This window comes from Theropithecus gelada, chromosome 6 (genome assembly GCF_003255815.1).
Source record: "Theropithecus gelada isolate Dixy chromosome 6, Tgel_1.0, whole genome shotgun sequence".
In the NCBI taxonomy this organism is placed as follows: Eukaryota; Metazoa; Chordata; class Mammalia; order Primates; family Cercopithecidae; genus Theropithecus; species Theropithecus gelada.
This window is the reverse complement of record NC_037673.1, coordinates 50,451,303-50,479,175: the sequence shown is the minus strand read 5'-3', so window position 1 is coordinate 50,479,175 and position 27,873 is coordinate 50,451,303. Positions and strand designations below refer to the sequence as shown.

At 37.8% G+C, this 27,873-nt stretch overlaps 1 protein-coding gene across 2 annotated transcripts in view; it reads right to left on the bottom strand.

The window, feature by feature from the left end:
- The window catches only part of NDUFS4 (NADH:ubiquinone oxidoreductase subunit S4), a 116,883-nt gene extending 90,629 nt beyond the window's left edge, over window positions 1-26,254 (bottom strand). For both annotated transcript variants that reach the window (XM_025388734.1, XM_025388733.1), the window contains exon 1: window positions 26,136-26,254. In XM_025388734.1, the coding sequence (XP_025244519.1) occupies window positions 26,136-26,230 (95 nt within the window). In that variant the 5' untranslated portion in view covers window positions 26,231-26,254. The remainder of the gene's footprint in view (window positions 1-26,135) is intronic.
- Between the last annotated feature and the right edge of the window lie 1,619 nt (window positions 26,255-27,873).

Genomic DNA, 27,873 nt, shown 5'->3' with positions numbered 1-27,873 from the left:
ATGCGACTCTTTTGGTTGAAATCCTTTATTGACTGAGTGGTAATTTACCTTAAAAAATTGAAGTATTGCCAGGCATGTTGTCACGCCTGTAATCCCAGTTCTTTGGGAGACCGAGGCCGGTGGATCCCCTGAGCCCAAGAGTTCAAGACCAGCCTGGGGAACATGGCAAAATCCCATCTCTACCAAAAAAACACAAAAATTAGCTGGGCGTGGTGGCACATGCCTGTGGTCCCAGCTACCTGGGAGTATCACATGAGCCTAGAAGGCAGAAGTTGCAGTGAGCCATGATCGCACCACATGCTCCAGCCTGTGAGACACAGCGAGACACCGTCTCAAAAAAAAAAAAAAGTATTTAGGGATGGAATACCATGGTATTTACAATTGACTTTCAGATGGCTTAGATCAATATATGTGTTTGTCTGTTGCTCATCTATACACAGATACTCATATATATGCATTTTGCTCATTTATATACATATATATGCAAAATCAGCAAAATACTAACCTACTAACCATGTTAAATCTAGGTGGTAGGTTTATACATTCACTGTACTCCACTCTTCTGCATGTGTGAAAATTTTAATGGAAAGTTAAAAAATTGAAAGCAAAATGAAAATTATGATTAGTATGCCTCCTCTGTGGAAAAATATATTTTCTTAAATATGCATAAATGGACTCTAAGCATAAGAAACTAATAATGATTTTTTGGGAGTGGGGTAAGCAGTGGTAAACGAGCAGATGGGACAGAGAAGGAGACCCTCAGAATTTATTTTATATATATATAAAACTCGGCCGGGCGCGATCGCTCACGCCTGTAATCCCAGCACTTTGGGAGGCCCAGGCAGGCAGATCACTTGAGGTAAGAAGTTCGAAACCAGACTGGTCAACATGGTGAAACCCCATCTCTACTAAAAATATAAAAATTAGCAGGGCATGGCGGCACATGCCTGTAATCCCAGTTACTCGGGAGGCTGAAGCAGAAGAATCACCTGAACCCGGGAAGTGGAAGTTGCAGTGAGCCGGTACTGTGCCACTGCACTCCTGCCTCGGTGATGGAGTACAACTCTGTCTCAAAAAAATAGAAGAAACAAACACACACACACAAAACTCTGTGACTGTATTATTCAAGATATTACACTGAAGAGTAATGTTGACTATATTTTTGCTTATGACATGATTATGGTGAGGATTAAATCAGATAATGTACATTAAAACCTTAGTAAGTGCTTGGCACTTGGTCAAGGTTCAATGAATATAGTCCAGCTGTTGAAGTAAGAAAAATAATCTTCAGTACTAACAGTACAAGTTAATTTTAATCAAACCATAGAGATGGCCAGTCATACTCTCTAGAAGTGGCTATTTGTGAACATGAACTTCAAACAGCATTATCAAAATGTAGATCAAAGGGCTTTTCTGACTGGCATAAATCAACACTGAAATTATTTTCCTTTAATGAAATGAGTAGTATTTGAAATATATGGTTGGCTAGAAAATCTGCTTGGGCACCACTAGACAAGCCTGTACGATTTAGCAGGCTCAGCAGCCCAGACTTTTAGAGTAACACACACTGTTAGAGCTCCATTTGGACCTAGGATTTACTACTTGGTGGAAGATACTGTTGCCTGACCTGACTAGTCCTGCCGTCAGACTACTACTGTTATTTAGCTTTAGTGAACTAAGATTCTCGTCATGGGGCCTATGAACCACCTCTTCATAGAGGACACCAAAGCATGGCTTGACTAGACAGGTGACCATTCCTATAATCAGAATATGTTCTCTACCTCATCTTTAGTGAGCCAAGGTATCACCTCGTAGAGCTGCTAAGAAACTTAAATGAGATGTAAATGTTAAGCATTTAAGTATAGTTCCTTACCTATTCCAAGAAAAATTATTAGCAATGATCATTATTATTACTTCTGAGAAACTAAAGTTGCTAGATTACATTCAACTAAAAAAAGGGTTCAGATTAAAAATAACTAAACAGGCCGGGCGTGGTGGCTCACGCCTGTAATCCCAGCACTTTGGGAGACCGAGGAGGGCCAATCACAAGGTCAGGAGTTCAAGGCCAGCCTGACCAACAAGGTGAAACCCCCGTCTCTACTAAAAATACAAAAATTAGCCGGGCGTTGGTGGCACATGCCTGTAATCCCAGCTACTCAGGAGGCTGAGGCAGGAGAATTGCTTGAACCTGGGAGGCGGAGGTTGCAGTGACCCGAGATCACGCCACTGCACTCCAGCCTGGGCGACAGAGTGAGACTCTGTGTTAAATAAATAAATAAATAAACAAACAAGCAAACAAACAAAGTGCTGAGATTACAGGCGTGAGCCACCACACCCAGCACAAACATTTTTATAGTGGTTAGCTTAATGAGGAAAATAGTCTGCTTGTTATTCAACTTATGCTTTTACAGGCCTTCATACTGCTTAGGAAAAACTCAACAATTATTTATTATAAGATTGATTCAAATCAAGTTGATAAAACTGTAGACCACTAGAACAGAATGAGTAATCAAAACTCCCACTGGCTTCCCTTATAAATTATTAATAGTTACCTAAAAGCCTAAGTCAATGACTTTTTAGTAAATACTACCAGAATTATATAGGCAATTTGCTTTTAATCACAAAACCAATCTAATCAACAAGAAAATGAGACACAAAACCAGTACTTCTTCAACTGACTTTTCATAATATCCCATAATTTTAAAATATTCACCTAAGATTTTTTAACTTTAAAACATTTGTGGCCAGGCACTATGGTTCACGTCTGAAATCTCAACACTTTGGGAGTCTGAGGTGGGTATATCACTTGAGGTCAGGAGTTTGAGACCAGCCTGGCCAACATTGTAAAACCCCGTCTCTACTAAAAATAGAAAAATTAGCCGGGTGTGGTGGCATACACCTGTAATCCCAGCTACTTGGGAGGCTGAGGCACAAGAATCACTTACACCCAGCAGGCAGAGGATGCAGTGAGCTGAGATCCCGCCACGGCACTCGAGCTTGGGCGACAGAGTGAGACTGTCTCAAAACAAAAACAAAAACAAAAAACATTTTTAGTTATGCTGGTAAATATCCAGGCAATAAAATACTCTGAAGAGAAGTTTAAAAGATCTAACAAGAGTTAATACTTATTACAAATTGGCATACCTATGTTTAAAAACTCATTTGAGGCCAGGCATAGTGGCTCATGCCTGTAATCCCAGCACTTTGGGAGGCAGAGGCAGGTGGATCACCTGAGGTTGGGAGTTCGAGACCAGCCTGGCCAACATGGTGTAACCCCATCTCTACTAAAAATACAAAAATTAGCCAGGCATGGTGGCAGTTACTCGGGAGGCTGAGGCAGAAGAATCACTTGAACCCAGGACGCAGAGGTTTCAGTGAGCCAAGATCGCACCATTGCACTCCAGCCTGGGCGATAAGGGCAAAAATCCATGTCAAAAAACAAAAAAAAGAAAAAAAGAAAAGAAGCTCAGTTGAACTCTGTCAACCATACATATTTAAGAATGTATACCAAGATTCTGATTCCTATTCTCAATTCACCAAACATCTTCTATGAAATATCTATTATGTCTTATACACAATGCTAAACTGAATAATAACTTGCTTTCAAGATTTTATAGTTTATTGTGAGAAGGCAGACATATAAACAATAATTTCAATGCCAATAGTTTGAATGCAAATGGTAATTTCTATGAAAAAGGTACATATGAGGTACTTTTCTATGCATGGAGAAATAACTGTGCATTGGGGAGTGGGAGGTATTGTGAGATGTAGCAGGACTGTAAGGAAAAGCTTTCTTAACAATGTTGCCTGTACCTGTCAGATACTTTTGTTTTCATTGATCATCCAAGGCTCCAAGACTGAAAAGGGAATTAAACATTTAGCATATGACTTGAATTCTTTCACACATTTTGTACTTACAACCACGGTCATAACTTTTAAATGTAGGTACAGTACCACCTAACCAGTAGCTTATATTCTGGTTGAAAAGCCATGAATTCTTCATCTTCCCAAATTTATTCCCACCAATGCTTCTTATTTTGCCACCCATCAACTCCCAGTAATTGAAATGAAATAATAAAATGTAACAATATCTACAATATTTTAAAATCCCTTAAACTCTAGTTAATTCCTATTTTTGAGCTGCTTTTATTTCCAAGATACATAGAATTGAACAAATTTAGCCAAATAAAATCATGTGGTATATTTAATGCAGACTATAAACAGAATGTATAATTTTCTATTTCAAAAGTCTGGGTTTATACTTCATATCAAGCACTCCATTATTCTAAAATCTATAACATAATAGCTATACAGCTATTTATTACAGAAAAAATTACAATTGGCAATTACTTAGATTTGCAATACATGTCCATTCCTTCATGAACAACTTTGGAGTTCTAATAACCCAAATCACATGGAAAGCTGTCTTTCTGACAGAATTCCATATATACATTTTAGTAAATATTGCCATAAGATAAAGTCTGCAATAGTATTATTCAATAGTATGAAATAAGAAGCATAATAAAGTTATAAAAGTCATCATTTTTTGGTAATCTCTGACATTGTCCATGATGGCTACATTTAAAACCCAAATAGTTATTTCATAAGAAAAAAATATATAAGGTAGGGTGCGTTGGCTCACACCTGTAATCTCAGCACTTTGGGAGGCTGAGACGGGCCAATCACGAGGTCAGGAGATCAAGACAATCCTGGCTAACACAGTGAAACCCTGCCTCAACTAAAAATACAAAAAGTTAGCCAGGCAAGGTTGCAGGCGCCTGTAGTCCCAGCTACTCAGGAGGCTGAGGCAGAAGAATAGTGTGAACCCAGGAGGCAGAGCTTGCAGTGAGCCAAGATCACGCCACTGCACTTCAGCCTGGGCAACAGAGTGAGACTTCGTCTCTCTCTCTCTCTCTCTCTCTATATATATATATATATATATTTATATATACAAATGCGAACAATTGCATTATAAATGCAAATATAAAATATAAATGCAAATATAAAAAATATATTTTTATAACAAATGCAAACAATTGCATTATATATATTACATACATATAATGCTATACTGCTTATGGAGATGCTGCTATGCATTAGTTTTAAATTTCTATATGATTCCATAATCAAATTAGTCTATAGATGTTTACCAAGTATCTATTATATGAAGTATCTATTACATGCTAAGTACTGTGTTATCCTATAAAAACACACAGATGAAGAAACAAGTTCCTGATCTTGAAGAACTTAAGTCTAAGGAGAAACACAGACAAGTAAACAGGCCATCACGATGAAGCATATAAGTACAGCACGTCTTTGAATAATATCAGCTTGTTCAAGTTCATTTGTTATATGTTGATGAAAAAGAAAAAACGAAATTAATTCCCGGCCAGGGTGTGTGAAGTTTGCACATCCTCCTCATGTTCACATGGGTTTTCTCTGGGTACTCCAGTTTCCTCCCACATCCCAAGGATGTGCATGTGAGCTGAATTGGCATGTATACATGGCCCCAGTCTGAGTGAGTGTGGGTATGCATGAATGTGCCCTGCAATGTGACGGCATCCTGTCCAATGCTGTTTCCTGTCCTGTGCTCTGAGCTATAGGGGCAGGCTCTGGCCACTCTTGACCCTGAACTGAAATAAATGGATAAGTATCTTACTTGTTTTTATTCATCTTTCTTAAACATGTATATAGCTCACTTTTATTTTATTTTATTTTTATTTTATTTTATTTTGAGATAGAGTCTCACTCTGTTGCCCAGGCTGGAGTGCAGTGGCACGATCTCGGCTCACTGCAACCCCTGCCTCCTGGGTTCACGCCATCTTCCTGCCTCAGCCTCCCAAGTAGCTGAGACTACAGGCGCCCAATACCACACTCAGCTAATTTTTTGTATTTTCAGTAGAGACGGGGTTTCACCATGTTAGCCAGGATGGTTTCAATCTCCTGACCTCGTGATCGCCTGCTTCAGCTTCCCAAGTGCTGGGATTACAGGCGTGAGTCACTGCACCCAGCCCTAGCTCACATTTATTTTAATGATTAATATTAGAAATGCTTGGGCCTTTATTTAGAAATGTGATGATGTTTTTTTAACTCTTGTTTTATATCAATTAGCCTATGGTTAAATTGGTTTTGTTTATACATTGTTTCCCTTAAAGTAGCAGTTTCCAAAAACATAATGATGAGGTAAGAGAGGGCGCTCTAAGACTTCATTGATAAGTACTTAATCTAAACTTGTGAGTTCAGACAATGCTCCTCAAAGAAAATGATGGTTAAACTGCCACCTGAAGGATAAACAAGACTTAAATAGGCAAAGGGTGTTGCGGGTAAGGCAGGGGCAGAGAAGGAACAGATAGGAAAGCAGAAGACATAGTCTAGGCAGACAGAGCCTTAATTACAGAAGAGAGAGAAAACATTTAGGGGTTGCAAGCAGTTGAGAAATACTAAAATATAGAGTTTATGTACAGCTGGAGATTGGGTCAGAAGGGGACTGATGAAAGTATGAATGCCAAAGAATGAAGTGAGCAGGGAATACGAAGAACTCTGTGGCATGTTGGGAAGTTCAGACTTTTGCAACATGTACCCAACATGGAGAACAAATTGAGACTGATGAGAGGGAGATCAGTTAGGAGGCAGGATGACAGCAATAGCTGCAGCAAAGATGGAAATTGATTCAGAGTTAGGAAAATGAACACTAGAATTTAATGACTAGGTGATATGAAGCCTAAGAGAGGACGGAGAGATGGCTTAGAGTTGGCTTAGACAAGTGGCTGGGTGTTGGTGACAATTACTAAAAAGGAAAATAAGTGTAGCCGGGCACAGTAGCTTGCATTTTTAACTGTTTTTTAAAAATTCTCTACCCATTTGTAATTGTCATGTAGATGTGTTGAATTTCTTAAGTGAAAAGTACATATGACACAAATAAATCATATACATTTAGGCCTTAATGTATACAGATGGTAAATGAAGTCATGGTGGATAATGAGATACAGGGAAAGTATATTAGTTTCCTATAGCTGCAGTAACAAATTACTACGAAATTGGTGGATTGAAACAACACACATTTATTACATTTATTCTCTTACAGTTCTAGAAGTCAGAAGTTGGAAATCAGTCTCACAGGGCTAATATCAATGTGTCAGCAAGAATGGACTCTTCTGGAGGCTCCAGGGGAGAATTTGTTGCTTGTTTCTTCTAGCTTTTAGAGACTGTTGGCATTCTTTGACATGTACTCACATCACTCCAATCTCTGCTTCCAACTCTACACTGTCTGTTTCTCTGACTCCACCTGCATCCTTCTTATAAGGACCACTGTGATTACATCAGGCCCACCAGGGTAATCTTCCCATTTCAAGATCCTCAGCTTAATCACATCTGCAAAGCCTCCCTTCCTTTTTATTTTAAAGAGATGGGGTCTCGCTCTGTCACCCAGGCTGGAGTGCAGCAGTGCAATCACAGCTCACTGAAGCCTCTAACTTCTAGGCTCAAGCAATCCTCCTGTCTCAGCCTTCCAAGTAGCTGGGACTACAGGCACATGACACAACACCAAGCTAAATTTTTATTTGATTTTACTTTTTTGGAGACAGGGTCTTGCTATGTTGCCCAGGCATGCAAAGTCCCTTTTGCCTTTTCCCCTTTCTGGGGATGAAGACATGAAAATATTTGGTGGTGGATGTGTCATTATTCAGCCAACCACAGAGAATACAGAAAAATAAAGGTACTGGTAATTGTCTAGTGTGTAAATTGGATGGTGGGTTCACAAGAATTCATTTTGCTATTATGGTTCCTAACATATATATGATACATATATTCATGTGTATATAAAATATTATATAACTCGAAACATTTTAGAAAGAGTAAAAAGGTATAAATCAAACTCTTAAGAAACAATGATAGTTCAATGAATGGGCAAAGATAATGTATAATCAAAGAAAACTGAGACGGAGTAAAGCCAAAACAGAAGTCAAGGGAAGAATCTTTCAAGAATGAGACAGTCATCTCCTTGGATGGTAAAGGTCACGGAAGATAAGAACCGAGAAGAATACATTCAATTAGCAACAGGGTTACTGCTGACCTTGATAAAAGCTATTTCAGTGGAATGGTAGATGCCAAAGATAGACTGTTTTGGGTTGGGGAGTGCATGGGAGGTCACAATTTGGAAAAAGCCAGGTGCACAAAATTATATTATATATTTATGCATAAAATACTGCAAATAAATAAGACGAAATCAAGGATGTTCTGATAAACCAAAACAAGAAATTGGAATCTAGGTAAGATTTACCAAAAAAAAAAAAGGAAAGAAAACAGAAAGAAAAAAAGTAGGGAGGGAGAAAGAGGCAAAAAGGAAAAGAAAGAACCTACAAAAGAAAGAATAATGATGATGCTATTGCGGAGGAGCAGGACAGTGATGATAATGTTCTTTTTATGATTTTTCAGGCACTTATAGCATATGCCAAGCACTGTACTATGCATTTTATATACTTTACAAAACAGGAATTATTATGTCCATTTTACGGAACAGGACACAGAAACAAGGAAAGCACAGAGTTAGGAACTATCAGACCAGGAACTTAAATGTAGGTAGAGCTGACTCTAAAACCTGGGTTCTTAACTAGTCTGCTAGACTGACATGACGGGTCCAATATAGTAGCTCAAGTATGAGAAGGCTAAGAAAACAGCCTAACAGCATGGCTAATATCATGAACCAACAGAAAATTTCTAGAAAGTAGTCTTTCCCAAAGCTAGGGTCAAGGACACTGGTAAGAGACTATTAAGGGAGTTGGCCACGACAATAATTTGAACTTAAAGCCAAAAAACTAAATCTGGAACCAAAATTAAAAACTTGAGCCTTAATAAGGGGCCACTTACAAGCAGTAACTAAGATGGACATAAACCATGGACTTCATCAGCAACAGAATAACAATGTTTAAAGTCTCAGCTAAGGAAAGAAGAATCTAAAAATTGTTAAATAAACTCAGATGCATGTTGCATCCATTCTAGTATAAACTATGCACTAAAATGGTATGCTGAAACATTAATAAAATGGAAGACAAGACTGCCACAATGATAATCAGTCAGAGATGAAAGTGGGACAGGAGCAAGACTAAAAGGCAGCTGTTGAAGAAAATTATCTTAACTACCCTAAGTCTTTTAGACAGTATCATTGAAGAGAAAATATATGCTCATCCAGAGAATCAGATCATCTAGGCTACCAAATTCAAAGAAAACTGTAGGTTGATCTTTGTTAGCTGGGATGTTATACACAATCCCGGGTCAACTACCCTGGCACATGGCATAGGAATATTCTGCTATCATGAATTCTTTAAACATAACATTATATAGGAGAAGCTATCTCTTTCCATGAGAACTATTATTATTTATAGTTAAGTGAGTTGGAAGATCTCAATTTCCAAATCCTTTGTCATATCCTTCAGAACAGGTGAGTAAAACAAATTCCAGTAAGGGTGAATTCTTCTACAACCTGGGAAAATATCAAACTATAATATAATCACCAAGAGACTATCTAAAATGAGATGTTTACTATAGTGAGATGAAACAATATACCTAAAGTAATTACCTCAATGCCTAAGTGCTCAATAAACAATAGCTATTAGACCCCTTACCAGGGCCAAAAAGAAAAAAAAGCAGGTTATAGAGACTCTTTAGTTATGAGGTTCCTATAACAGACATCTTTGATGCTCATGTCACACTCCCTTGGCCCACAGCTATAGGAGCTCATACTCCCATTATCATCTAGCATCCCACCTCAAGTGAACCCATTATGCCTCAGCATCTTCAGAAGCACAAGTATAGTTTAAAGCACAGAAGAGTTAACACCTTTAATCAAAGGGGAATGAGAACTTATGGATAAATGGTCAAGCCTTCCACCTTTCAAATGGGTAACACTGGGTAGTATTCTACACACTACTCAGGTTTCTCTACTGCTCACAGCAACAATCACAACATCATATTTTTTTGTTCCCCGTCTCACTCCCCAGGCTTTTCACTACTACTTTCCAGGTAAGCTCTCAAATAAACCATCTAGGCTTATGTCCTTGTCTCAGACTCTACTCAAGGAGAAGCCAAACTAAGATGAAGCCCTACACAAACCCTGAGAAATGAGTATTTGGCCTTTGCTTGAACACTGCTAATCCTCGAAACAGATGTTCCAAGAGCATACACCCTAGTCAAGTCTGTAGAAATGCAGCCTTTGAAGCTAGAAAAGAAATACAAATATTTGTTGAATGGGTGAACAAACATTAGCAAACAAAGTCTCAGAATTCATTAGGAAAAAAGGTAGAAGGTTAACCCATAAAATATACACAAACTTTATTTGTTCCCTGAAGATAACACTACACAAAATATTCCTGTTTGAAATTTTTGACTAGGAGGTCCCAGCTTTTATTACATCTCACTCTCAAGGTTCCTATGATCTACATTCATACGATACAGCAGTATAAGAAGAACTACAAACATTGAGTATTTTTTGTAAACCCTTAGTCTGTTTAATCTGACTCAAATCAAGTATTTCTCCAGGATTTTTAAACTTGGTATCAGAGAAAGGAACTTTCAGTCCCTCCCTGCTAATAAAGCTATGGAGATATAAACCTGAAAAAATTTATATCAGTTACAGTTTCTACCACATGGGAAAAAACAATCTGAAATACTAGCTGTCATTCCGAGACAGAGACAAATTAGAAAAACAGCCTGGTGGCTTTCTAGCTCAGGTCCCTGAGACTAGCTAGGTGCACCCTTACCCTTTCCATCGTTTGGTAATGTAAACCAATTCTCTCTTCTTGCCTAAGCCAGCCATCTGAGATTTTAGGTTTCTGTCACTTGTGAGAAAGGTTTAACACAAGAACTTAAACACAAGTATACACAAAACACTGTATGAGACCTAATACTATCTATGGAAGGGCTACAAAGCCTAGGATCCATTAATCCCCCACTCTGATTTTATATATATGACTGTATCTATTTCTAGAAAAAAGTCACCAAAACTTCCATCAATTACTCCAAACAGATCTCTGACCTCTATACCCTCTCAAAGAAGATTTATTGTTTGATGGTCAAAACCAGTGATTCAATGTATTTTTCTGCCTCTGCATCACTTACATGGGCAATATCTTTTATTTAAAGTCATGATTTTCAACCACAAGTACATGTATTGTGAAACCCTTTCTCTATGCCATTTCCAAGATTATGATATGTGAATTCCTCCCTTTCTCCCACCACAGTTGAGAATCAACTGGTTAAGAATCTGATTGTATAAGCTAGGCACGGTGGCTAACGCCTGTAGTCCCAGCACTTTGGGAGAGAGAGGCAGGCAGACCACTTGAGGCCAGGAGTTTGAAACCAGTCTGGCCATCATGGCGAAATCCCCATCTCTATCAAAAATAAAAAAAATTAGCCAGGCATGGTGGTGCACACCTGCAATTCCAGCTACTCGGGAGGCTGAGGTATATGAATCGATTGAACCCGGGAGGCAGAGGTTGCAGTGAACCGAGATCATGTCACTGTGCTCCAGCCTGGGCGACACAGCAAGACTCTGTCTCCAAAAAAAAAAAAAAAAAAGAATCTGATCATATAAATAATATTTTGAGTCATTTTAGATCCTTTAATCCATTCAGATGTGCTAAGATGCAAGAAATGTTAGAGTTTAGCTTTAAAAATAATCCATCCTAGGATGGGCTTGTCCTGAGTAAAATGCAGCAAACACACTCTACCCTGTATTTCCCACTGAATGCAACCATAAAATCTGGAAAGGATGCATGGAGCAGCTGTTTGAAGGCTCTGAAAAGGAAATAGCAGGCAAATCAGGGAAGATCATCAGAATTCGAAGGACCACTGAACCAGCAGTGAGTCTGAAACAGCTTTTCCCTCGAATGTCCCCAGCCTGAACTTAAATGCGGCTGGAAACATGAAATGAGCAATTCTCCAGGAGAAGCACTCTGCCTCAAGGAGCAAGAAAAGAAACGAATGCTCAGAGAAATGACAGAAAATCCCCATTTTCTTCTCTTTCCTCTCATACGCCATGAATCAGCCATAGGCAATCCTATAGCCACATGCAGTGTGGAACGTGCAGGAGCCAAAAATCTGAAGGAGGGTTCTTCCTCTATGTCCGTTGGAGCTGTGGTTCTGAAAAGGTGGGGCCAACACCCATTGCTTTTCTGTTTTTTCTCTCTCTGTCCTTTAGTCCCTTAGCCCCTGATTTAGGTACAACTATAGTGTAAGGTAATGACAGCCACAATTTTCTGGATGGACACTGATAAAGGAAACTTCAGGGAACTGGGTTCTCAGAACATAAATATAAACAAAAAATAAATAACAACAACAACAAAAAAGAAAGTCTCCAAATACATGGAAATTAAACAAAACACCTCTAAATAATCTACAGATCAAAAAGGAAGTCTCAAAGGAAATAAAATATTTTGAACCAAATGAAAATAAAACATATCTAAATTTGTAACATGAAACTAAGCACTTCAAAAGAAAAGATGAAGAAAAATTTCCTAGCTCATTTTATGAGTCCAGCATTACCCTGATACCAAATCTAAACACAGTACCAAAATAAAAAAGCAACAAACTACAGATAAGTATCCTTCATAAACACAGATGTAAAAATCTTCAACAAAGCACTAGCAAACCAAATATGCCAGTATATGAAAAGAATTCAACACCACAACTAAGTGGGGTTTATTGAGAATGCAAGCTGATGCAATATTTGAAAATCAATCTACCATATTAACAGTCTAAAGAAGAAAAACAAGACTATACCAACTGATGCATAAAAGGCATTAGACACATCCATTCATGATGAAAACTGTTAGCAAAGCAGAAGCAGAAAGGAACCTCCTCGATCTAATAAAGGGTATTTCTACAAAAAACCTTTAGCTAACATTATACTTAAAGGTGAAAAACTGAATGCTTTCCCTTAATATTGGTAAATGAAAAGAATGTCTGCTGTTACCATTCTTAGCATCCTCCTGGAAATAAAAAAGAAATAAAAGACCTAGTGATTAGAAAGGAAGAAACAAAATTTCTCTCTTCACAGACTGCATGATTATTTTCTTAGAAAGCCCAAAGAATCTACAAAAAATTTATATAACTTGATGTAACAAATAAATGTGGCAAGGTCGCAGGATACAAAGTCAACCACAAAAATCGATCACACTTCTATCTACAGCAATTTGAGAATAAAATTTAGGCTGGATGCAATGGCTCGTATCTATAATCCTAGTATTCTGGGAGGCTGAAGAAGGAGGATCACCTGAGGTCAGGAGTTTGAGACCAGCATGAGCAGTATAGCAACCTGTCTCTACAAAAAAATAAAATAAAATAAAATAAAATAAAATAAAATAAAATAAAATAAAATAAAATAAATAAAATAAAATAAGAAAATTAGTCAAGCTTAGTGGTACATGCCTATAGTAGCAGCTACCTGAGAGGCTGAGGTGGGAGGACTGCTTAAGCCCAGGAGCTCAAGGATGTAGTGAGCTATGACTGCATCACTGCACTCCAACCTGGATGACACAGCAAGGCCCTGTCTCTAAAAAATAAAGAAAAGAAAATTTTAAAAGCAATGCTCTTTACCATAGCTCCCCCAAATTGAGATACTTAGGCATAAATCTAACGAAACATATACAGGATCTGCACGTTCAAAACTACAACACTGATGAAATAAATAGAGACATACCATGTTTATGGATTGAAAGATTCAACACAGCAGAAATGTCAACTTTTCCCAAATTAATCTATAGATTTAATACAATACAATCAAAATCATAGTAGGATTTCATAGATATAAAAGAGCTGAATCTAAACGATGGAAGGGAGCTAAAATAGCTACAATTTTGAAAAAAGAAAGATGGGCCAGGTGCAGTGGCTCACAACTGTAATCCCAGTACTTTGGGGAGCCTAGGCAGGCGGACTGCTTCAACCCAGGATTCAAGACCAGTCTGGGCAATATAGGGAGGCATCCATCTCTACAAAAAAAATATAAAAATTAGCCTGGCATGGTGGTGTGCACCTGTAGTCCTGGCTACTCAGGAGGCTGAGGTGGGAGAGACTCGCTAGAGTCCAGGAGGTCGAGGCTGCGGTGAGCCATTATCATACCACTACCCTACAGCCTGAGTAACAGAGCAAGACTCTGTCTCTTAAAAAAAAAAAACAAAGGCCAGGCACGGTAGCTCACGCCTCTAATCCCAGCACTTTCGGAGGCCAAGGCAGGTGGATCACAAGGTTGGGAGTTCAAGACCAGCCTGGTCAGCATGGTGAAACCCCGTCTCTACTAAAGATACAAAAAATTAGCCAGGTGTGGTGGCATGCGCCTGTAATCCCAGCTACTTGGGAGGCTAAGGCAGGAGAATCCACTTGAATCCGGGAGGCGGAGGTTGCAGTGAGCCAAGATTGTGCCATTGCACTCCAGCCTGGGCAACAGGGCGAGACTCTGCCTAAAAAAAACAAAAACAAAACAAAACAAAACAAAACAAAACAAAAACTTCAAGAAGAAAATACAGAAAAAAATCTTCACAGCCTGGGGTCAGGCAAAGAGCTCAACAGCAAAAGCACAATCATTAAAAGGAAAAATACTAGTAAACTAACTTCATCAAAATTTAAAACTTTTACTTTGTGAAAACTAATGTTAAAGAATGAAAAAGAAAAACTACACATTAGGAGAAAATATTTGAAAATTACACATCTGATTGGTAGAGTTCAGGACATGCTACCCCAAAATGTACCACCTTGTAATACTGAAAAACGCCCAAAGTAGGAAGGTACCTTTGACCTTCTTCCCCCATCCCTTCTTTTCTGAAGTAGGTTATGAAATCTAGGATTATCTAACCTTCCCTATAAAACTCTAATGTGAGAGGTGTCTTCCCCTACATCAGAAAGAAAGGAACACTGTTATCTCTGAAGACAAATGGCCCACCACAGAGATGAACCAGAACAAACTGGCTTTGCTGTTTCCCCCAGCTTATTACCATATATCAAATCCCCTTTGTTCTATCATATTTATCCCTGACTATGTACTCTTCACCTAACCTAAGCATAAAAATACACAAGTTTAACTGTTTCTTTGGAGCTTTATCTCCTTATGAAAGCTCCCATGTTACATAAAACTTATACTAAATACATTTGTATGCTTTTCTCTTCTTCAACTGTCTTTTGTTGTAGGGGGCTCAACCATGAACCTAGAGAGAGATATTTTTTCCCATACATGACAAAGAATTTGTATCCAGAATATTTTAGGAACTATAAAAGCTGAACAATAAGAAAATAACATGATTAAAAATGGGCAAAAGACATAAACAGATACTTCACCAAAGTTCAACATCATCTGCCATTAGAGAAATGCATATTAAAACCACAATGAGTTAGCCATCGTACAAGTACATATCAAAACCAGAATGAGATCCCATCTTACACTCACTAGGATAGTTTTAATTTCAAAAAGATAGATAATAACAAAGTTGGAGAGGATGCAAAGACAGTGGAACCCTCATTCACTGCTGGTGGGAATGTAAAACAGTACAGCCACTTTGGAAAACAGTCTGACAGTTACTCAAAAGGCTAAATATAGAGTTATTACATTATCCTGCAATTCTACTCTGAGGAATACACCCAAAACAATAAAAACATATGTTGACATAAAAACTTGTACCTGAATGTCCACAGAACACTGTTCATATAGCCAAAAGGTAGAAACAATCCAGATGTCCCTTAAAAATAAAATGTGGTTTGTCCATACAATAGAAAACTATTCTTCAATAAAAAGGAATAAAGTACTGGTACATGCTACAACTTGGATAAACCTTCAAAACATTATGCTAAGTGAAAGAAGCCTGTCACAAAAGATGATATATTATATGACTGCATTTGTATAAAATGTCCAGAATAAGCAAATCTACAGAGACAAAAAGAAGGTTAGTCATTATCTAGGACTCAGGGAGAAGTGACTGCTAATGGGTACAGAGTTTCCTTTTGAGTGATGGAAATATTCTAAAATTGTAGTTTTGGTTGTACAATTCTGTGAATATACTAAAACCCATCAAATTGTATACTTTATATGAGTAAATTTTATAATATATAAATTATAGCTCAATAAAGCCATTCCAAAATAAAAATCCATAATGAAATACCATTAAACACCTACTAGAATGGCTAAAATAAAAAATACAGCCAGGCGCGGTGGCTCATGCCTATAATTCCAGCACTTGGGGAGGCCGAGGCAGGCAGATTACGAGGTCAGGAGTTCGAGACCAGCCTGACCAACATGGTGAAACTCCGTCTCTACTAAAAATACAAAAATTAACCAAGCATGGTGGCGTGCACCTGTAATCCCAGCTACGCAGGAGGCTGAGGCAGGACAATCGCTTGAAATCGGGAGTCGGAGCTTGCAGTGAGCCAAGATGTTGCCACTGCACTTCAGCCTGGGTGACAGAGCAAGACTCCGTCTCAAGAAAAAAAAAAAAAAAAAAAAAACTGACAATACAAATGTTAACAAGGATGCAAAACAACTAAAACTTTCATGTGGTGCTGGTGGAAAGCAAAATGGTACAACCACTCCAGAAAACAGTCTGACAGTTTCTTATAAAGTTAAACATATACTTAGCTATGACCCAGGAATCTCCTACCCAGGCATTTACTGTAGAAAAACAAAATCATAATTCACATAAAATCCTGTATGCAAGTGTTTATAGCAGCTCTATTTACACTGCCAAAAACCAGAAATAATTCATATGTCCTTCAATAGATAAACGGATAAACTGTGGTACCTCCACACAATGGAATACTACTTAGCAGTAAAAAAGAACAAACCATTGATATATGAAACTTATATGAAGTTCAAAGGCTTTATGCTGAATAAAGACAATCTCAAAAGGTTATATACTATATGACTACATTTATATTACAGTATCAAAACTGTAAAACTATAAAGATGAAAACAGATAACTGTGAACAGGGATTACAGCGTTCAGGGAAGGATAACATGAGGGAGTCTTGGGGTAATGAAGTCTTTTGGTATTCTGTACCCTGAAACAATACAGTAAAACAGTCATTTGCATAATATTACTGTATTCTGTACTACGATTATGGTGGTGATTACACATAACCCATACATGTGTTAAAACTCTAAGAAGTATACACCAAAAGGGAAACAGTTAATTTTTCTTTATAATTTTAAAAATAAAATAAATCCAACCTAGAGTCAACTTTTTTCCTTAATTCAATCACAGCTCATGAAACTATCATCTCTGATAATCTCATTTAAACAAAAGTACAGTATATAGTTCAAAGATCAACACTGACAAAATGGAAAACATCCTAAAGGGTACCAAGAGGTAGTAAACCATCAGGAAATTTGATCATTAATAAAGAGTAAACAAACTGGACATGCTAAGCCTGGAGCACAGACTTGCAGGGAGAATGAGTGACGACAAATGTCTTCAATTATCTGAAGGGCTGACAAGTGTATACGGGGTTAAACTTGTTCTACATAGTTTCAAAGAAAAATATCACTTACCAGTAAGTCTAAACGTACAGTGTGTTTTCTGGGGTTATCAGAAAGTCACCAAACTTCCTCAACAACTAGATAATCAAGAAGCAGGAAGTTCTAAAGATTCTTGCATTAAACAAAGGATTGGACTTAATGATTCTAGAGTTTTCTTCCAACTTATATATTACATAAATCTATGAACTATAACTCTAGAGTTAACCTACAAAGATAGAAGACACTGAACATCTAAAAAGGCAACCTTTCCTGCCAAAATATCACTTTTTATTGCACAAAAGTAAATATTACAAAGCACTTTAAGTTTCACATTTTTTAAAAGGTTGAATACAAGATTTGAACAAAAAGCCATATTATGAAATGTATTTTATTTCCCCAAATCTCATTTGTACTATGAATATTAAAATTAAATTCAAATTACAAATCTCTAAGTCTAATCATCTTATTAGACTTAAAAGGCAAAAGTCATAAATTTCATGCAAATTTCTGTAAGTATATTGAAGAGATCATTTGAAAAAGAAGTACTCTTTCCATACAAAAAGTGGTAGTCCTCAAAAGAGCCAAAACATCTGTATTCACTTTAAAGCTCATCAAGACAGACTGACATTTTTAGGAGAAGCATATGGCTTGCTGAACAGTCATCTAGAACAGAATCTTTTGTCTAGTAAGCCCTATTCAAGGACCATTTACTTATGTATGAAGTGGCTGAATAAAGGAAAAAACATATTTTTGAGTACTAGAAAACACAAAGAAGCAAACTCTTCATCTAGCTTTGTTTAAGAATACAGAAAACATATTGCAAAAGCAGCCAGATTTTACTCCCAGAGACAGTTCTCTCAACATCTGAAACAATTCAAACACAAAAGAATAGAGAAGCATGAAACTTTCTTAGAGAACTACAACCAGCCAAAGACCACCTCCCTAAAAAAGCCCTTTCCATTTGAAAGGATAAAACACTTTCTTAAAATTTTGAAGGGCAGAGTTCAACAGCTGTGCTATATTAAATCTGAGCTCTTCCAAAAGGAAGAACAAGAGTCTCTGGAGAGACAGTAACATGGCCTGCTTTCTCCAAAATTATCAAAATGCCTTTTTTCCCTCTAAGGAAACTTTCTCCAAGAAAATACCTCTTATGTGCATGGGTGAAAAGCATAAAACTTAATTTAGAATAGAAAAATATGCAAAAATGGAAGAATTTTTGTTTCTGGAAATCTCCCTGAACTTTCTTCCAAGGAAAAATGTATTTCCTAAGTCTTACAGGATATAATATGGAAACCTCTTTTTTTTTTAATCAGTTTTCAGCCCTAGCTTCCCATTAGAATCACCATAGAGCTAAGCCTCAACCTAAACTTACTGAACCAATATAGACTGGGGACAAGGCATCTGAATTTTTTAGGCACACAACAGATAATTTTGATGCACAAGGGTTTAAAAACCAGTGACCTGGAGAATGAGCCCATAAAAGAAAAATTAAGTCTAGTGAGTACAGACAAGAAGAAAAGGTCACCTTTGAGCAATTAACTAGTTCTAAAGAACCTAAAGTCGTATTTACCTACCAAAATACTCAGTAACAGACAACAAAATAGAACTTGAAACAAGAATTCAGAATTGCTGAATTAAAAGAAAAAAATTAGTTTATTAAACTATTCAAATATTTAGATGAAAGTTGTTGTGAAGAACGTGGTCACTGCATAATGCAGGTTCGACAGGGTTCCATCAGGATCTTTGGACTTCTACAAGCTAGAAAAGTCACAAGAGCTCATATATTAAATACAATTACTTGTTAACCTTAAAAGAGCTCAAGTCTTTAATCACAAACAGTAAACTTCTGTCATCATCAGAATTTTATTAAGCATACTTGGTTTTACACAAAATTCTAATAGGTTTAGTTGGTTGACATTCAAATCCATAATAAATGAAAAAGGGGTGCTAAAACTGCTAAAGGGAAGCAGACCAGTTAAGGAAGAATGTAACACTATTAGAAAGCAGACATGAGAACTCAGAAAGCATAGCAGACACTTAATCCTTCCTAAAGGCCACAGAATACAATTGCTTTTCCTAATGATCAATGGAATCAGTAAGAAAACAGAAAAAAAAAAAAAAAGAAATGTCCAGTATATCTTGTTTAATACATGCATTATATATTTTTTAAGAGGGTAAAAAAGTATAAGTCACCTATGGAAAGTCCCTCACCAAAAATAATTACAAAATTAAGGGGGAAAAAATCATTAGCTTAAAAAAAATAAACAACTAATTGTGCATTTGGTAACTCTCACTATATAAACGGAGCCATGGAACAACAGTAAAAATAAGAGTATTCCATGGTCTCTCAAATAAAGAAAACACTTTGCTAAAAGGCAGAAAAAACAGAGAGGACATTAGGGTTTGAACTGATTACTAGACATAATACTCCTCACTGCAAAAGTCAACATATTCATTTAGACTGCTATATCAGACTACAGTTAACCCTCTGCATCCGTGGGTTCCACATCATGAATTCAACCAACCTCAGATTTAAAATATTAAAGGGGGCTGGGCTCAGTGGCTCACTCCTGTAATTCCAGCACTTTGGGAGGCCAAGGCAGGTGGATCACGAGGTCAGGAGTTTGAGACCAGCCTGACCAACATGGTGAAACTCCATCTCTAATTAAAATACAAAGAAATTAGCCGGGCGTGGTGGTGCGTGCCTGTAATACCAGCTACTCGGGAGGCTGAGGCAGGAGAATTGCTTGAACCCGGGAGGCAGAGGTTGCAGTGAGCCGAGATCGCGCCACTGCATTCCACCCTGGGTGACAAAGCAAGACTCCATCTCAAAAAAAATAATAAAATAAATAAATAAATAAAACACTCGGCGTGGGGGAATAACTGCATCTGTACTAATCATGTACAGTCTTTTTTCTTGTCATTATTTCCTAAACAATACAAGATAACAATTATTTACAAAGCACTTACATTGTATTAGGTATCATAAGTAATCTAGAGATGATTTAAAGTATATAGGAGGACGTGCAGAACTTATACGCAAATACTACACCATCTTAAATCAGGGACTTGAGCATCCATGGATTTTGGTGTCCTTGAGGAGTCCTGGAACCAATCATTTCCTGGCAATGTAAACTTAAGTAATTTCACTTCTGTACCTGTTTCCTCATCTGAAAAATAAGGATTACAACACCTGAGTTGATAGGATTAGTGTGGGAAACATATGAGACAATACAGGTGAAATCCTTGGCACAGTAGCTGATAACACAGTAAATTAGAAGTAAATGTTACTTGGAATTAATTTTACTCAGAATAAGCCATTCTCAGCTTCTATCAAGGGATATATTTTAGAAGCTCTTCCATTTGAAATTGTTTGTATTCAGTACAGACAATATGTATTCTGTCTAAATTCTATGTATACCTCACCCCAAACAGATCTCTTTTAGCAAGTATTATACAGGAACCAAGTTGCTCCATCTTTCTCCATTAAGTTCCATGTATTATTAACTTTTTTTTTTGGAGTCTTGCCCTGTCACCCAGGCTAGAGTGCAGTGGCACGATCTTGTGTCACTGCAACCTCCGCCTCCCAGGTTCAAGCGATTCTCCTGCCTCAGCCTCCCGAGTAGCTGGGATTACAGGCACCCGCCAACGCACCCAGCTAATTTTTGTATTTTTTAGTAGAGACGGCATTTCACCATGTTGACCAGGCTGGTCTCCAAATCCTGACCTCATGATCCACCCGCCTCGGCCTCCCAAAGTGCTAGGATTACAGGCGTGAGCCACCGCACCTGGCCGTATTACTAACTTTCTAAAACTTCACAAAGTTACTCTTACTCCAAAAAAGTTCTCATGTTCCAAGGGTACCCCTTCCCAAATAGATTCATTTCCTCTTGCATTTTTAAATTTGAATACAAAAGAAGTGTCTGAACATTGTCAAAGTGTATGAGTACAAAAGCTATTCATAAGACAACTTCAATCCAAAAGTTAAGAGAGTTCTAGGTGAATATCCTACACTCAGACAATTGCAAATAATTAGAAAGAATACGTGTTGTATATAGTTTATATTCATATTTATGTAGGTTAGTGCATACCTGGCTATCGCTGATGAGGCTATTAAAAGAAACACTGTGTAATGTTCCCTGCTTTTCCTCACAACCACTCATCTCTAAATATGTATTTATTCATCTGTAAGATAAGCATTTACCTGCTACATGCAAGCCATTACACTAGATGCCATGAAGTACACAAAAATAAATAAAAATGTGGTCATGTCCTCAAAAAGCTTGAAACCTCACTGCTGATATACCAGTTCATGTGCTAAAACCTGTGCAATTGCAAATATGCGTGTATATAAAATAGAGTCAGTATAGGTTGCAATGCTGAGGTAACCAACAACCAAACACTTTTGTGGCTTACAGCAAAGGTTTACTTTTCACTCAATTTATATTTTATAAAATCTTGCAACAAGAATCAGTTTCTGCTTTGTGCTATGTAGTCTACAATCCAAGATGTGGGCTAAAACAGCAGACCCCACCTAGAGTATGCCTACCTCACATCAGAGGGAAAAGGAATATGACAAAACACAGGACAGCTCTCAAAGCTCCTGTTTGACATGGTATATTATTTCCACTAACATTTCACTGGATAAAGCAAGTCATTTGGCCAGTGGTTTTTGGATATGTAATCCTGTTACACATAATGGTAGTGAATACTTTGAACAATAACACAATCTATCAAAATACTTGTGACCAAGATTAAAGAAATGAAAAATATTCAGACTATTCAAACCGATAATAAAATTACCATTTATCTAGGGAAGGCTTACTATATGCCAGACATTACATATCAAAATATTTAATTTTCCGGTTGGGTACGGTGGCTCATGCCTGTAATCCCAACATTTTGGGAGGCTGAGGTGGGCGGATCACTTGTGGTCAGGTGTTCAAGACCAGTGTGAAACTCCGTCTGTACTGAAAATACAAAAATTAGCCTGGTGTGGTGGCAAGCACACCTATAGTCCCAGCTACTTGTGAAGGCTAAGGCAGGAGGATCACCTGAGCCCAGAGGGTGGAGATTGCATTAGCCAAGATTGTGCCACTGCACTCCAGCCTGAGCAACAGAATGAGACTGTGTCTCAAAAACTAATAATAATTTTTCTAACAAAAATTAAACGAAGATGTCTGCTACTGATGAAAACTGACTAAGTATGGGCATTTGGAAAGAGGAAAAGAAACAAAACAAATAAACCTATCAGAAAACATATTAGAAACCTTTCAAGCTCTCAAACTCTGGCTTGAATGTGTTATAAAGATAGCAAAAATAGCTGCCCCTCAGAGAGGAATTTAGTTTATCTGAAGTAGAAGTGAACCTATTGGTCTGAAGTGTCCTAAATCTGAGCTTAGCCTATTTCCCAGCAAGCTGTTAACATACACAGAATTTTTGTCAATCTTAAGGACTGCTTACTAATTGGAGGGTCCAAATTCAATTCCCCATCGAATTGAAGACTCAATTTCATGCTACCTTATATAATGCTGAAGAACGAAATACAGCAACAGAAGAAAGCCTGCTTTATCAGGGCATAAAAGAGGCCTCACAAACAGGTCCCACACACTCAGTCCCCACCAGTCATTAATTAAAACCTTCTGGTGACTTAACACCCTAAAGTCTTGTTTGAGGAAAATACAAGACCTAGTAAATACTGAGGTGAGATAAATATACATGAAGATACTTAAATAAGTGAATAAATAACAACAGCACTGCATCAAATATCTTAAGTATTGCTATTTTGAAATACAGTGCCATTTCATCTGCCTGATAAATGCATTTAGAATAGTTAAATTTACCCTGGAAAATCCCTTAGGAAAGTCAGGGAAAGTAAGGATAAATGTAGACAATTTAGGGACGGGCGCGGTGGCTTACCCGTCATCCCAGCCCTCTGGGAGGCCTGGGCGGGTGGATCATCTGAGGTTAGGAGTTTGAGACCAGCCTGGCTAACACGGTGAAACTCCGTCTCTACTAAAAATACAAAAATTAGCTGGGCGTGGTGGCGGGCACCTGTAATCCCAGCTACTCCGGAGGCTGGGGCGGGAGAATCGCTTGAACCTGGGAGGCAGAGGTTGCAGTGAGCTGAGATTGCGCCACTGCACTCTAAACTGGGACAGAGCGAAACTACATATCAAAAAAAAAAAAATAATGTAGACAATTTAACCCGTTTTTTTCCCTTCTCACATTCAGTACAGGGAAATGAGAAGCACACGGAGACCGAGACCAACACTACGGCACAAGCTCAGTGAGTAACTAGATTAGGTGAATCACCCACATTAGATCAGGTGAATCACTCACATTACTTAATTTTTTCTCTTGTGTGTATATGTTGTTGCATTCTTTGTTTCGCTTTTTACTGATGACATACTATAATTGAATTCATATGTTAAAGTAGCAGCTAACAGCATCCTTTTCTTCAGTTCCCTACTCCACTCCTTACCTTACTGATTCCACTTCCCATATTCTACTCAAATGATCTGAAATGTTACATGATTTGCAAATGTTTTTCTAAGCATTACAGTAAAATGAATTTTAGATGTAGATTTTCCCATTAATTGGTTCTTTCTACTCACCTTTTTCAGATCCTCATTACTATCAAATCATAATGGAAAAAGAATGCTTAAGGGCGAAGAACAAACAATATGTAAGGGAGAGGGTCTATAATCTCCCTCAAATTAAGATGAACATGACAAGCTCTTGGGGTAAAAATGTGGCACAGAAAACAAATAAATGTGTTAATTTGTATTTAGAAAATGTCTTCTTTGGCGTTATGCTAAGATTTTTTTCAAGATTAAATGATTTATTTTCAAATCTCTTACATTTGCAAGCAAAAACTCTTAAGTTTGGATATGCAGTAATAATTATCATCAGAGTTTCAAAATTCTAATATCATCTTAACTTCAATTACTATAATTGCTGACAAAATGGCTGTGACTTAAAATTACAGCCATGTTTTGATTAGCCATAAACCAGTGGTCCCATCAAACTTGTTTTCAGTTCTGGGGCTACCATGAATACATTATTATCTGGGAATGCACAATTAATCCCTATAGTGTGTACGGAGGGAAGGGCTAATCTTGGTCACCGCTATATTACTCTAAGTTAACCAGTGTTTTACCTTAACCAGTATTTTACCTTAGAAAAATACTCAACCCAGGCTGGCCAACATGGTGAAACCCCGTCTCCACTAAAAATACAAAAATCAGCCAGGCGTGGTGGTGCGCGCCTGTAATCCCAGCTACTCAGGAGGCTGCGGCAGGAGAATGCTTGACTCGGGAGGCGGAGGTTGCAGTGAACCCAGATCGCGCCACTGCACTCCAGCCTGGGCGACAGAGTGAGACTATATCTCAAAAAAGAAAAAAAAAGAAAAGAAAAAAGAAAAATACTTTCCATATATGGAACATTTAACTACAAACATCATTTGCCTTTCCCTAATCTTAGCACTCTTACTTTTGAGTGACTATATTCCATGTATTTAGTAATCGTTTTACTAAAGCTTTCAAGCCTTTTCACAAGCCACGGACCCTACTGGGACACTCTCTTCTTTCCCACTCAACACCCATTATTCAAACCTTAATAAAACTCATCCTTAAAAATTCTTCCGAATTAACTCATCCTAATTTTCTGCATTCCATTTATATTTATTTAACACTAAATCAATTAGCATTCCATTAGACTTTCTTTTCAACCTTTAACCACTTGCATCCCCCTCCTACCCCCTTCAAATCTCTCCATCCAGCCTTTCTAATCTTTGTTCTAATATGTGTGTGTATGTATGTATAGTAGTACTATAATAAACCTCTGGAAAATTCTGAAAAACAGAAAATGGAAGGTTAATAAGGCCGAAAAAAAATCATCACAAAAATGTTTCAAGGAAACACAGTAACAATCAACTGACAACTGAATCTGACAATACTTTGGAAGAGTACTACTTTAGGTTCTCAAGGACGCAAAGAGCTCTCAACAACTCAATTCAATCCCTGAATTATTGTGAGGTTTTAATAAAATCCCTAGAAAACTTCCGGGCATTACCACCAGCCTTTTAAAAATTACCTTCCAATATTACTAATCGTGATATTTTTACTAACACTGAATTCCAAACAAGTTTTCCTCCCAAGCAGACTGATGAATAAACAACTTTCCTATGCAGAAACCAAATTAAAACCACTTAAAACCATGGAAGGAATACGTGATTTAACCCTTCTGTAAGGACTGGAGTGCTGCGTGGGCAAACAGGTGACAAATGGAAGGGATGCAGAAAGTGAAGACAGAAATCAGTGAGACACCTCCCCTTCTCTGAAGGCTAAGGTTCAGCTTGCAGCTCCGGCGGCAAATCCTCCCCACGGACCCTCTCCCTCAGCCACAAGCCAAAAGCTTCCAGAAAACCACAGGTCCTCCTCCCCGGCCTCTCACTCACGCCCTCACTCGCCTGGCCAGCGCCCATTGATAGCAGACAGTCCCTAGTCCGCCCGACCTCTCCCGAGAAAAGGGTCAGCAGAGGACGCTTTCCCCGAGGCCTCCTCCGGAATTCAGCCAGCAAAGACTCCGCAAAAATGGAGGGACCCAAGAAGCTTGAAGAAAAGTGTGACAATTCTGTTACCTGGTCGGAACCCTGGAAACGGAAAGGGCAGCTACAGCCACTACCCTTCGCCACAACGCCTGCCTCAGCGACACTGACATTGAGACCGCCGCCATCTTGCTGCAGGCAAACACCAGGATGAAAGGACGGATCACCACAAGGGACTAACTTCCTTCGTTCTCAAGCTAGTGCAATCGCAATGTTGCGAAATTCTGTGGGATTTTATTTTCTTTTTAATACTGAGGCTTAAAAAAAGAGGGTAAACGTTTAGTTGAAAGAATTAAGACGAAAAATGTGTGGGAAGAAATGCAGAAGTGCATTAAATGTAAATATTACCGCCATAAAGTGTAATCTTTACTGCTTGTTAGGACTGGTGTTTTACAATGATAATGAAAAGATCAAAAGATACTTGCATATTTAAACACCTGCAAGTCGTAATTTATTGAAGAAATTAGAATGGTTGGGGCTGAGCCCACTGGAAAAGCCGGAGAGCTCTTTGGGTCCTTTAGAATCTAAAGTAGTACTTTTCCAAAGTATTGCCAGATTCACTTTGCAAGCCCTCAGGACAGGGCTGCATTCAGTTTGATGTTCTGTAGTTGTAATGTTCATATTTTCCAAACGAAAAATCTAGATACATGATCTGGCAAAGGATTATTTTTTGACATGTAGATTTATATGAAGAATCAATAGAACATAATATTTTATGTCATTGTTTCCCCAGTAAATCCTAAATGTGCATTCATAATCCATAGACATGAAGAATGATATTAATGCTCCATGCGTATACAACAAAAATTATCTTCCAATACAAGTGTTGGAAACATGTTTGTATTGTGGACTTCTGACCTTAAAGAACAATGATTAACTGAATTATATAAAATAAAAAGCAGGTTAGTTTTGGGTTTTGTTTTTTAAGAAATTTGTTTAAAGAGTTAGTATTTTCCTGCTTTTAAAATTAAGCACATGAAAGCATAACCTTCATTAAATAAATAGGAACAACAGGAGGATGGGGAATGACTTAGTTTGGCATTATGGGTTAAAGGAAAACTCAGTACATAAGGGAAAGGGGGAAAGAAAGAAAAAAAGTCATACTCAGGTAAAGAGAAATGCGCAGGATGAAAGAAAGCAAGAGAGAGATGCCTCAGAGAAAATTTTCTTTTAAACTTTTCATTTTGAAATAGTTGTAGATTCACATGAAGTTGCAAAGACAGTACAGAGATGTCTTGTGTACCTGTTTCCCCCAGTGATTACATCTCGTATAACTCTAGTACAGTATCAAAGCCAGGAAACTGGCATTGATATAAAGTATTTGTATAGTCCTATATCATTCTATTACATATTTTGTGTAACCACCACCATGATCAAGATACAGAACTATTCCACCCTCACAAAGATCTCCCTGGTGCTAACCTTTTTAGTAACACCTGCCCTCCTAACCCTAGTGATCTCTGTTTCTGATTTTATAATTTTGATATTTTGAGATGTTATATAAATGGACTTATGCAGTATGTGACCTTCTGAGATTGGCTGCTTTCACTTAGCATAATGCACTTGAGACCCATGCAAGTTGTTGCATTTATCAGTAGTTCATTCCTTTTTTATTACTGAGTAATATTCCTCCACAGCATGGATGTACCACAATTTGTTTAACCATTCACCTATTGCAGAACATTTTGGTTATTTCCCATTTGGGGCTATTACAAATAAAACTGCTGTGAATAATTGAATACGGGTTTTTATGTGGACAGAAATCTTCATT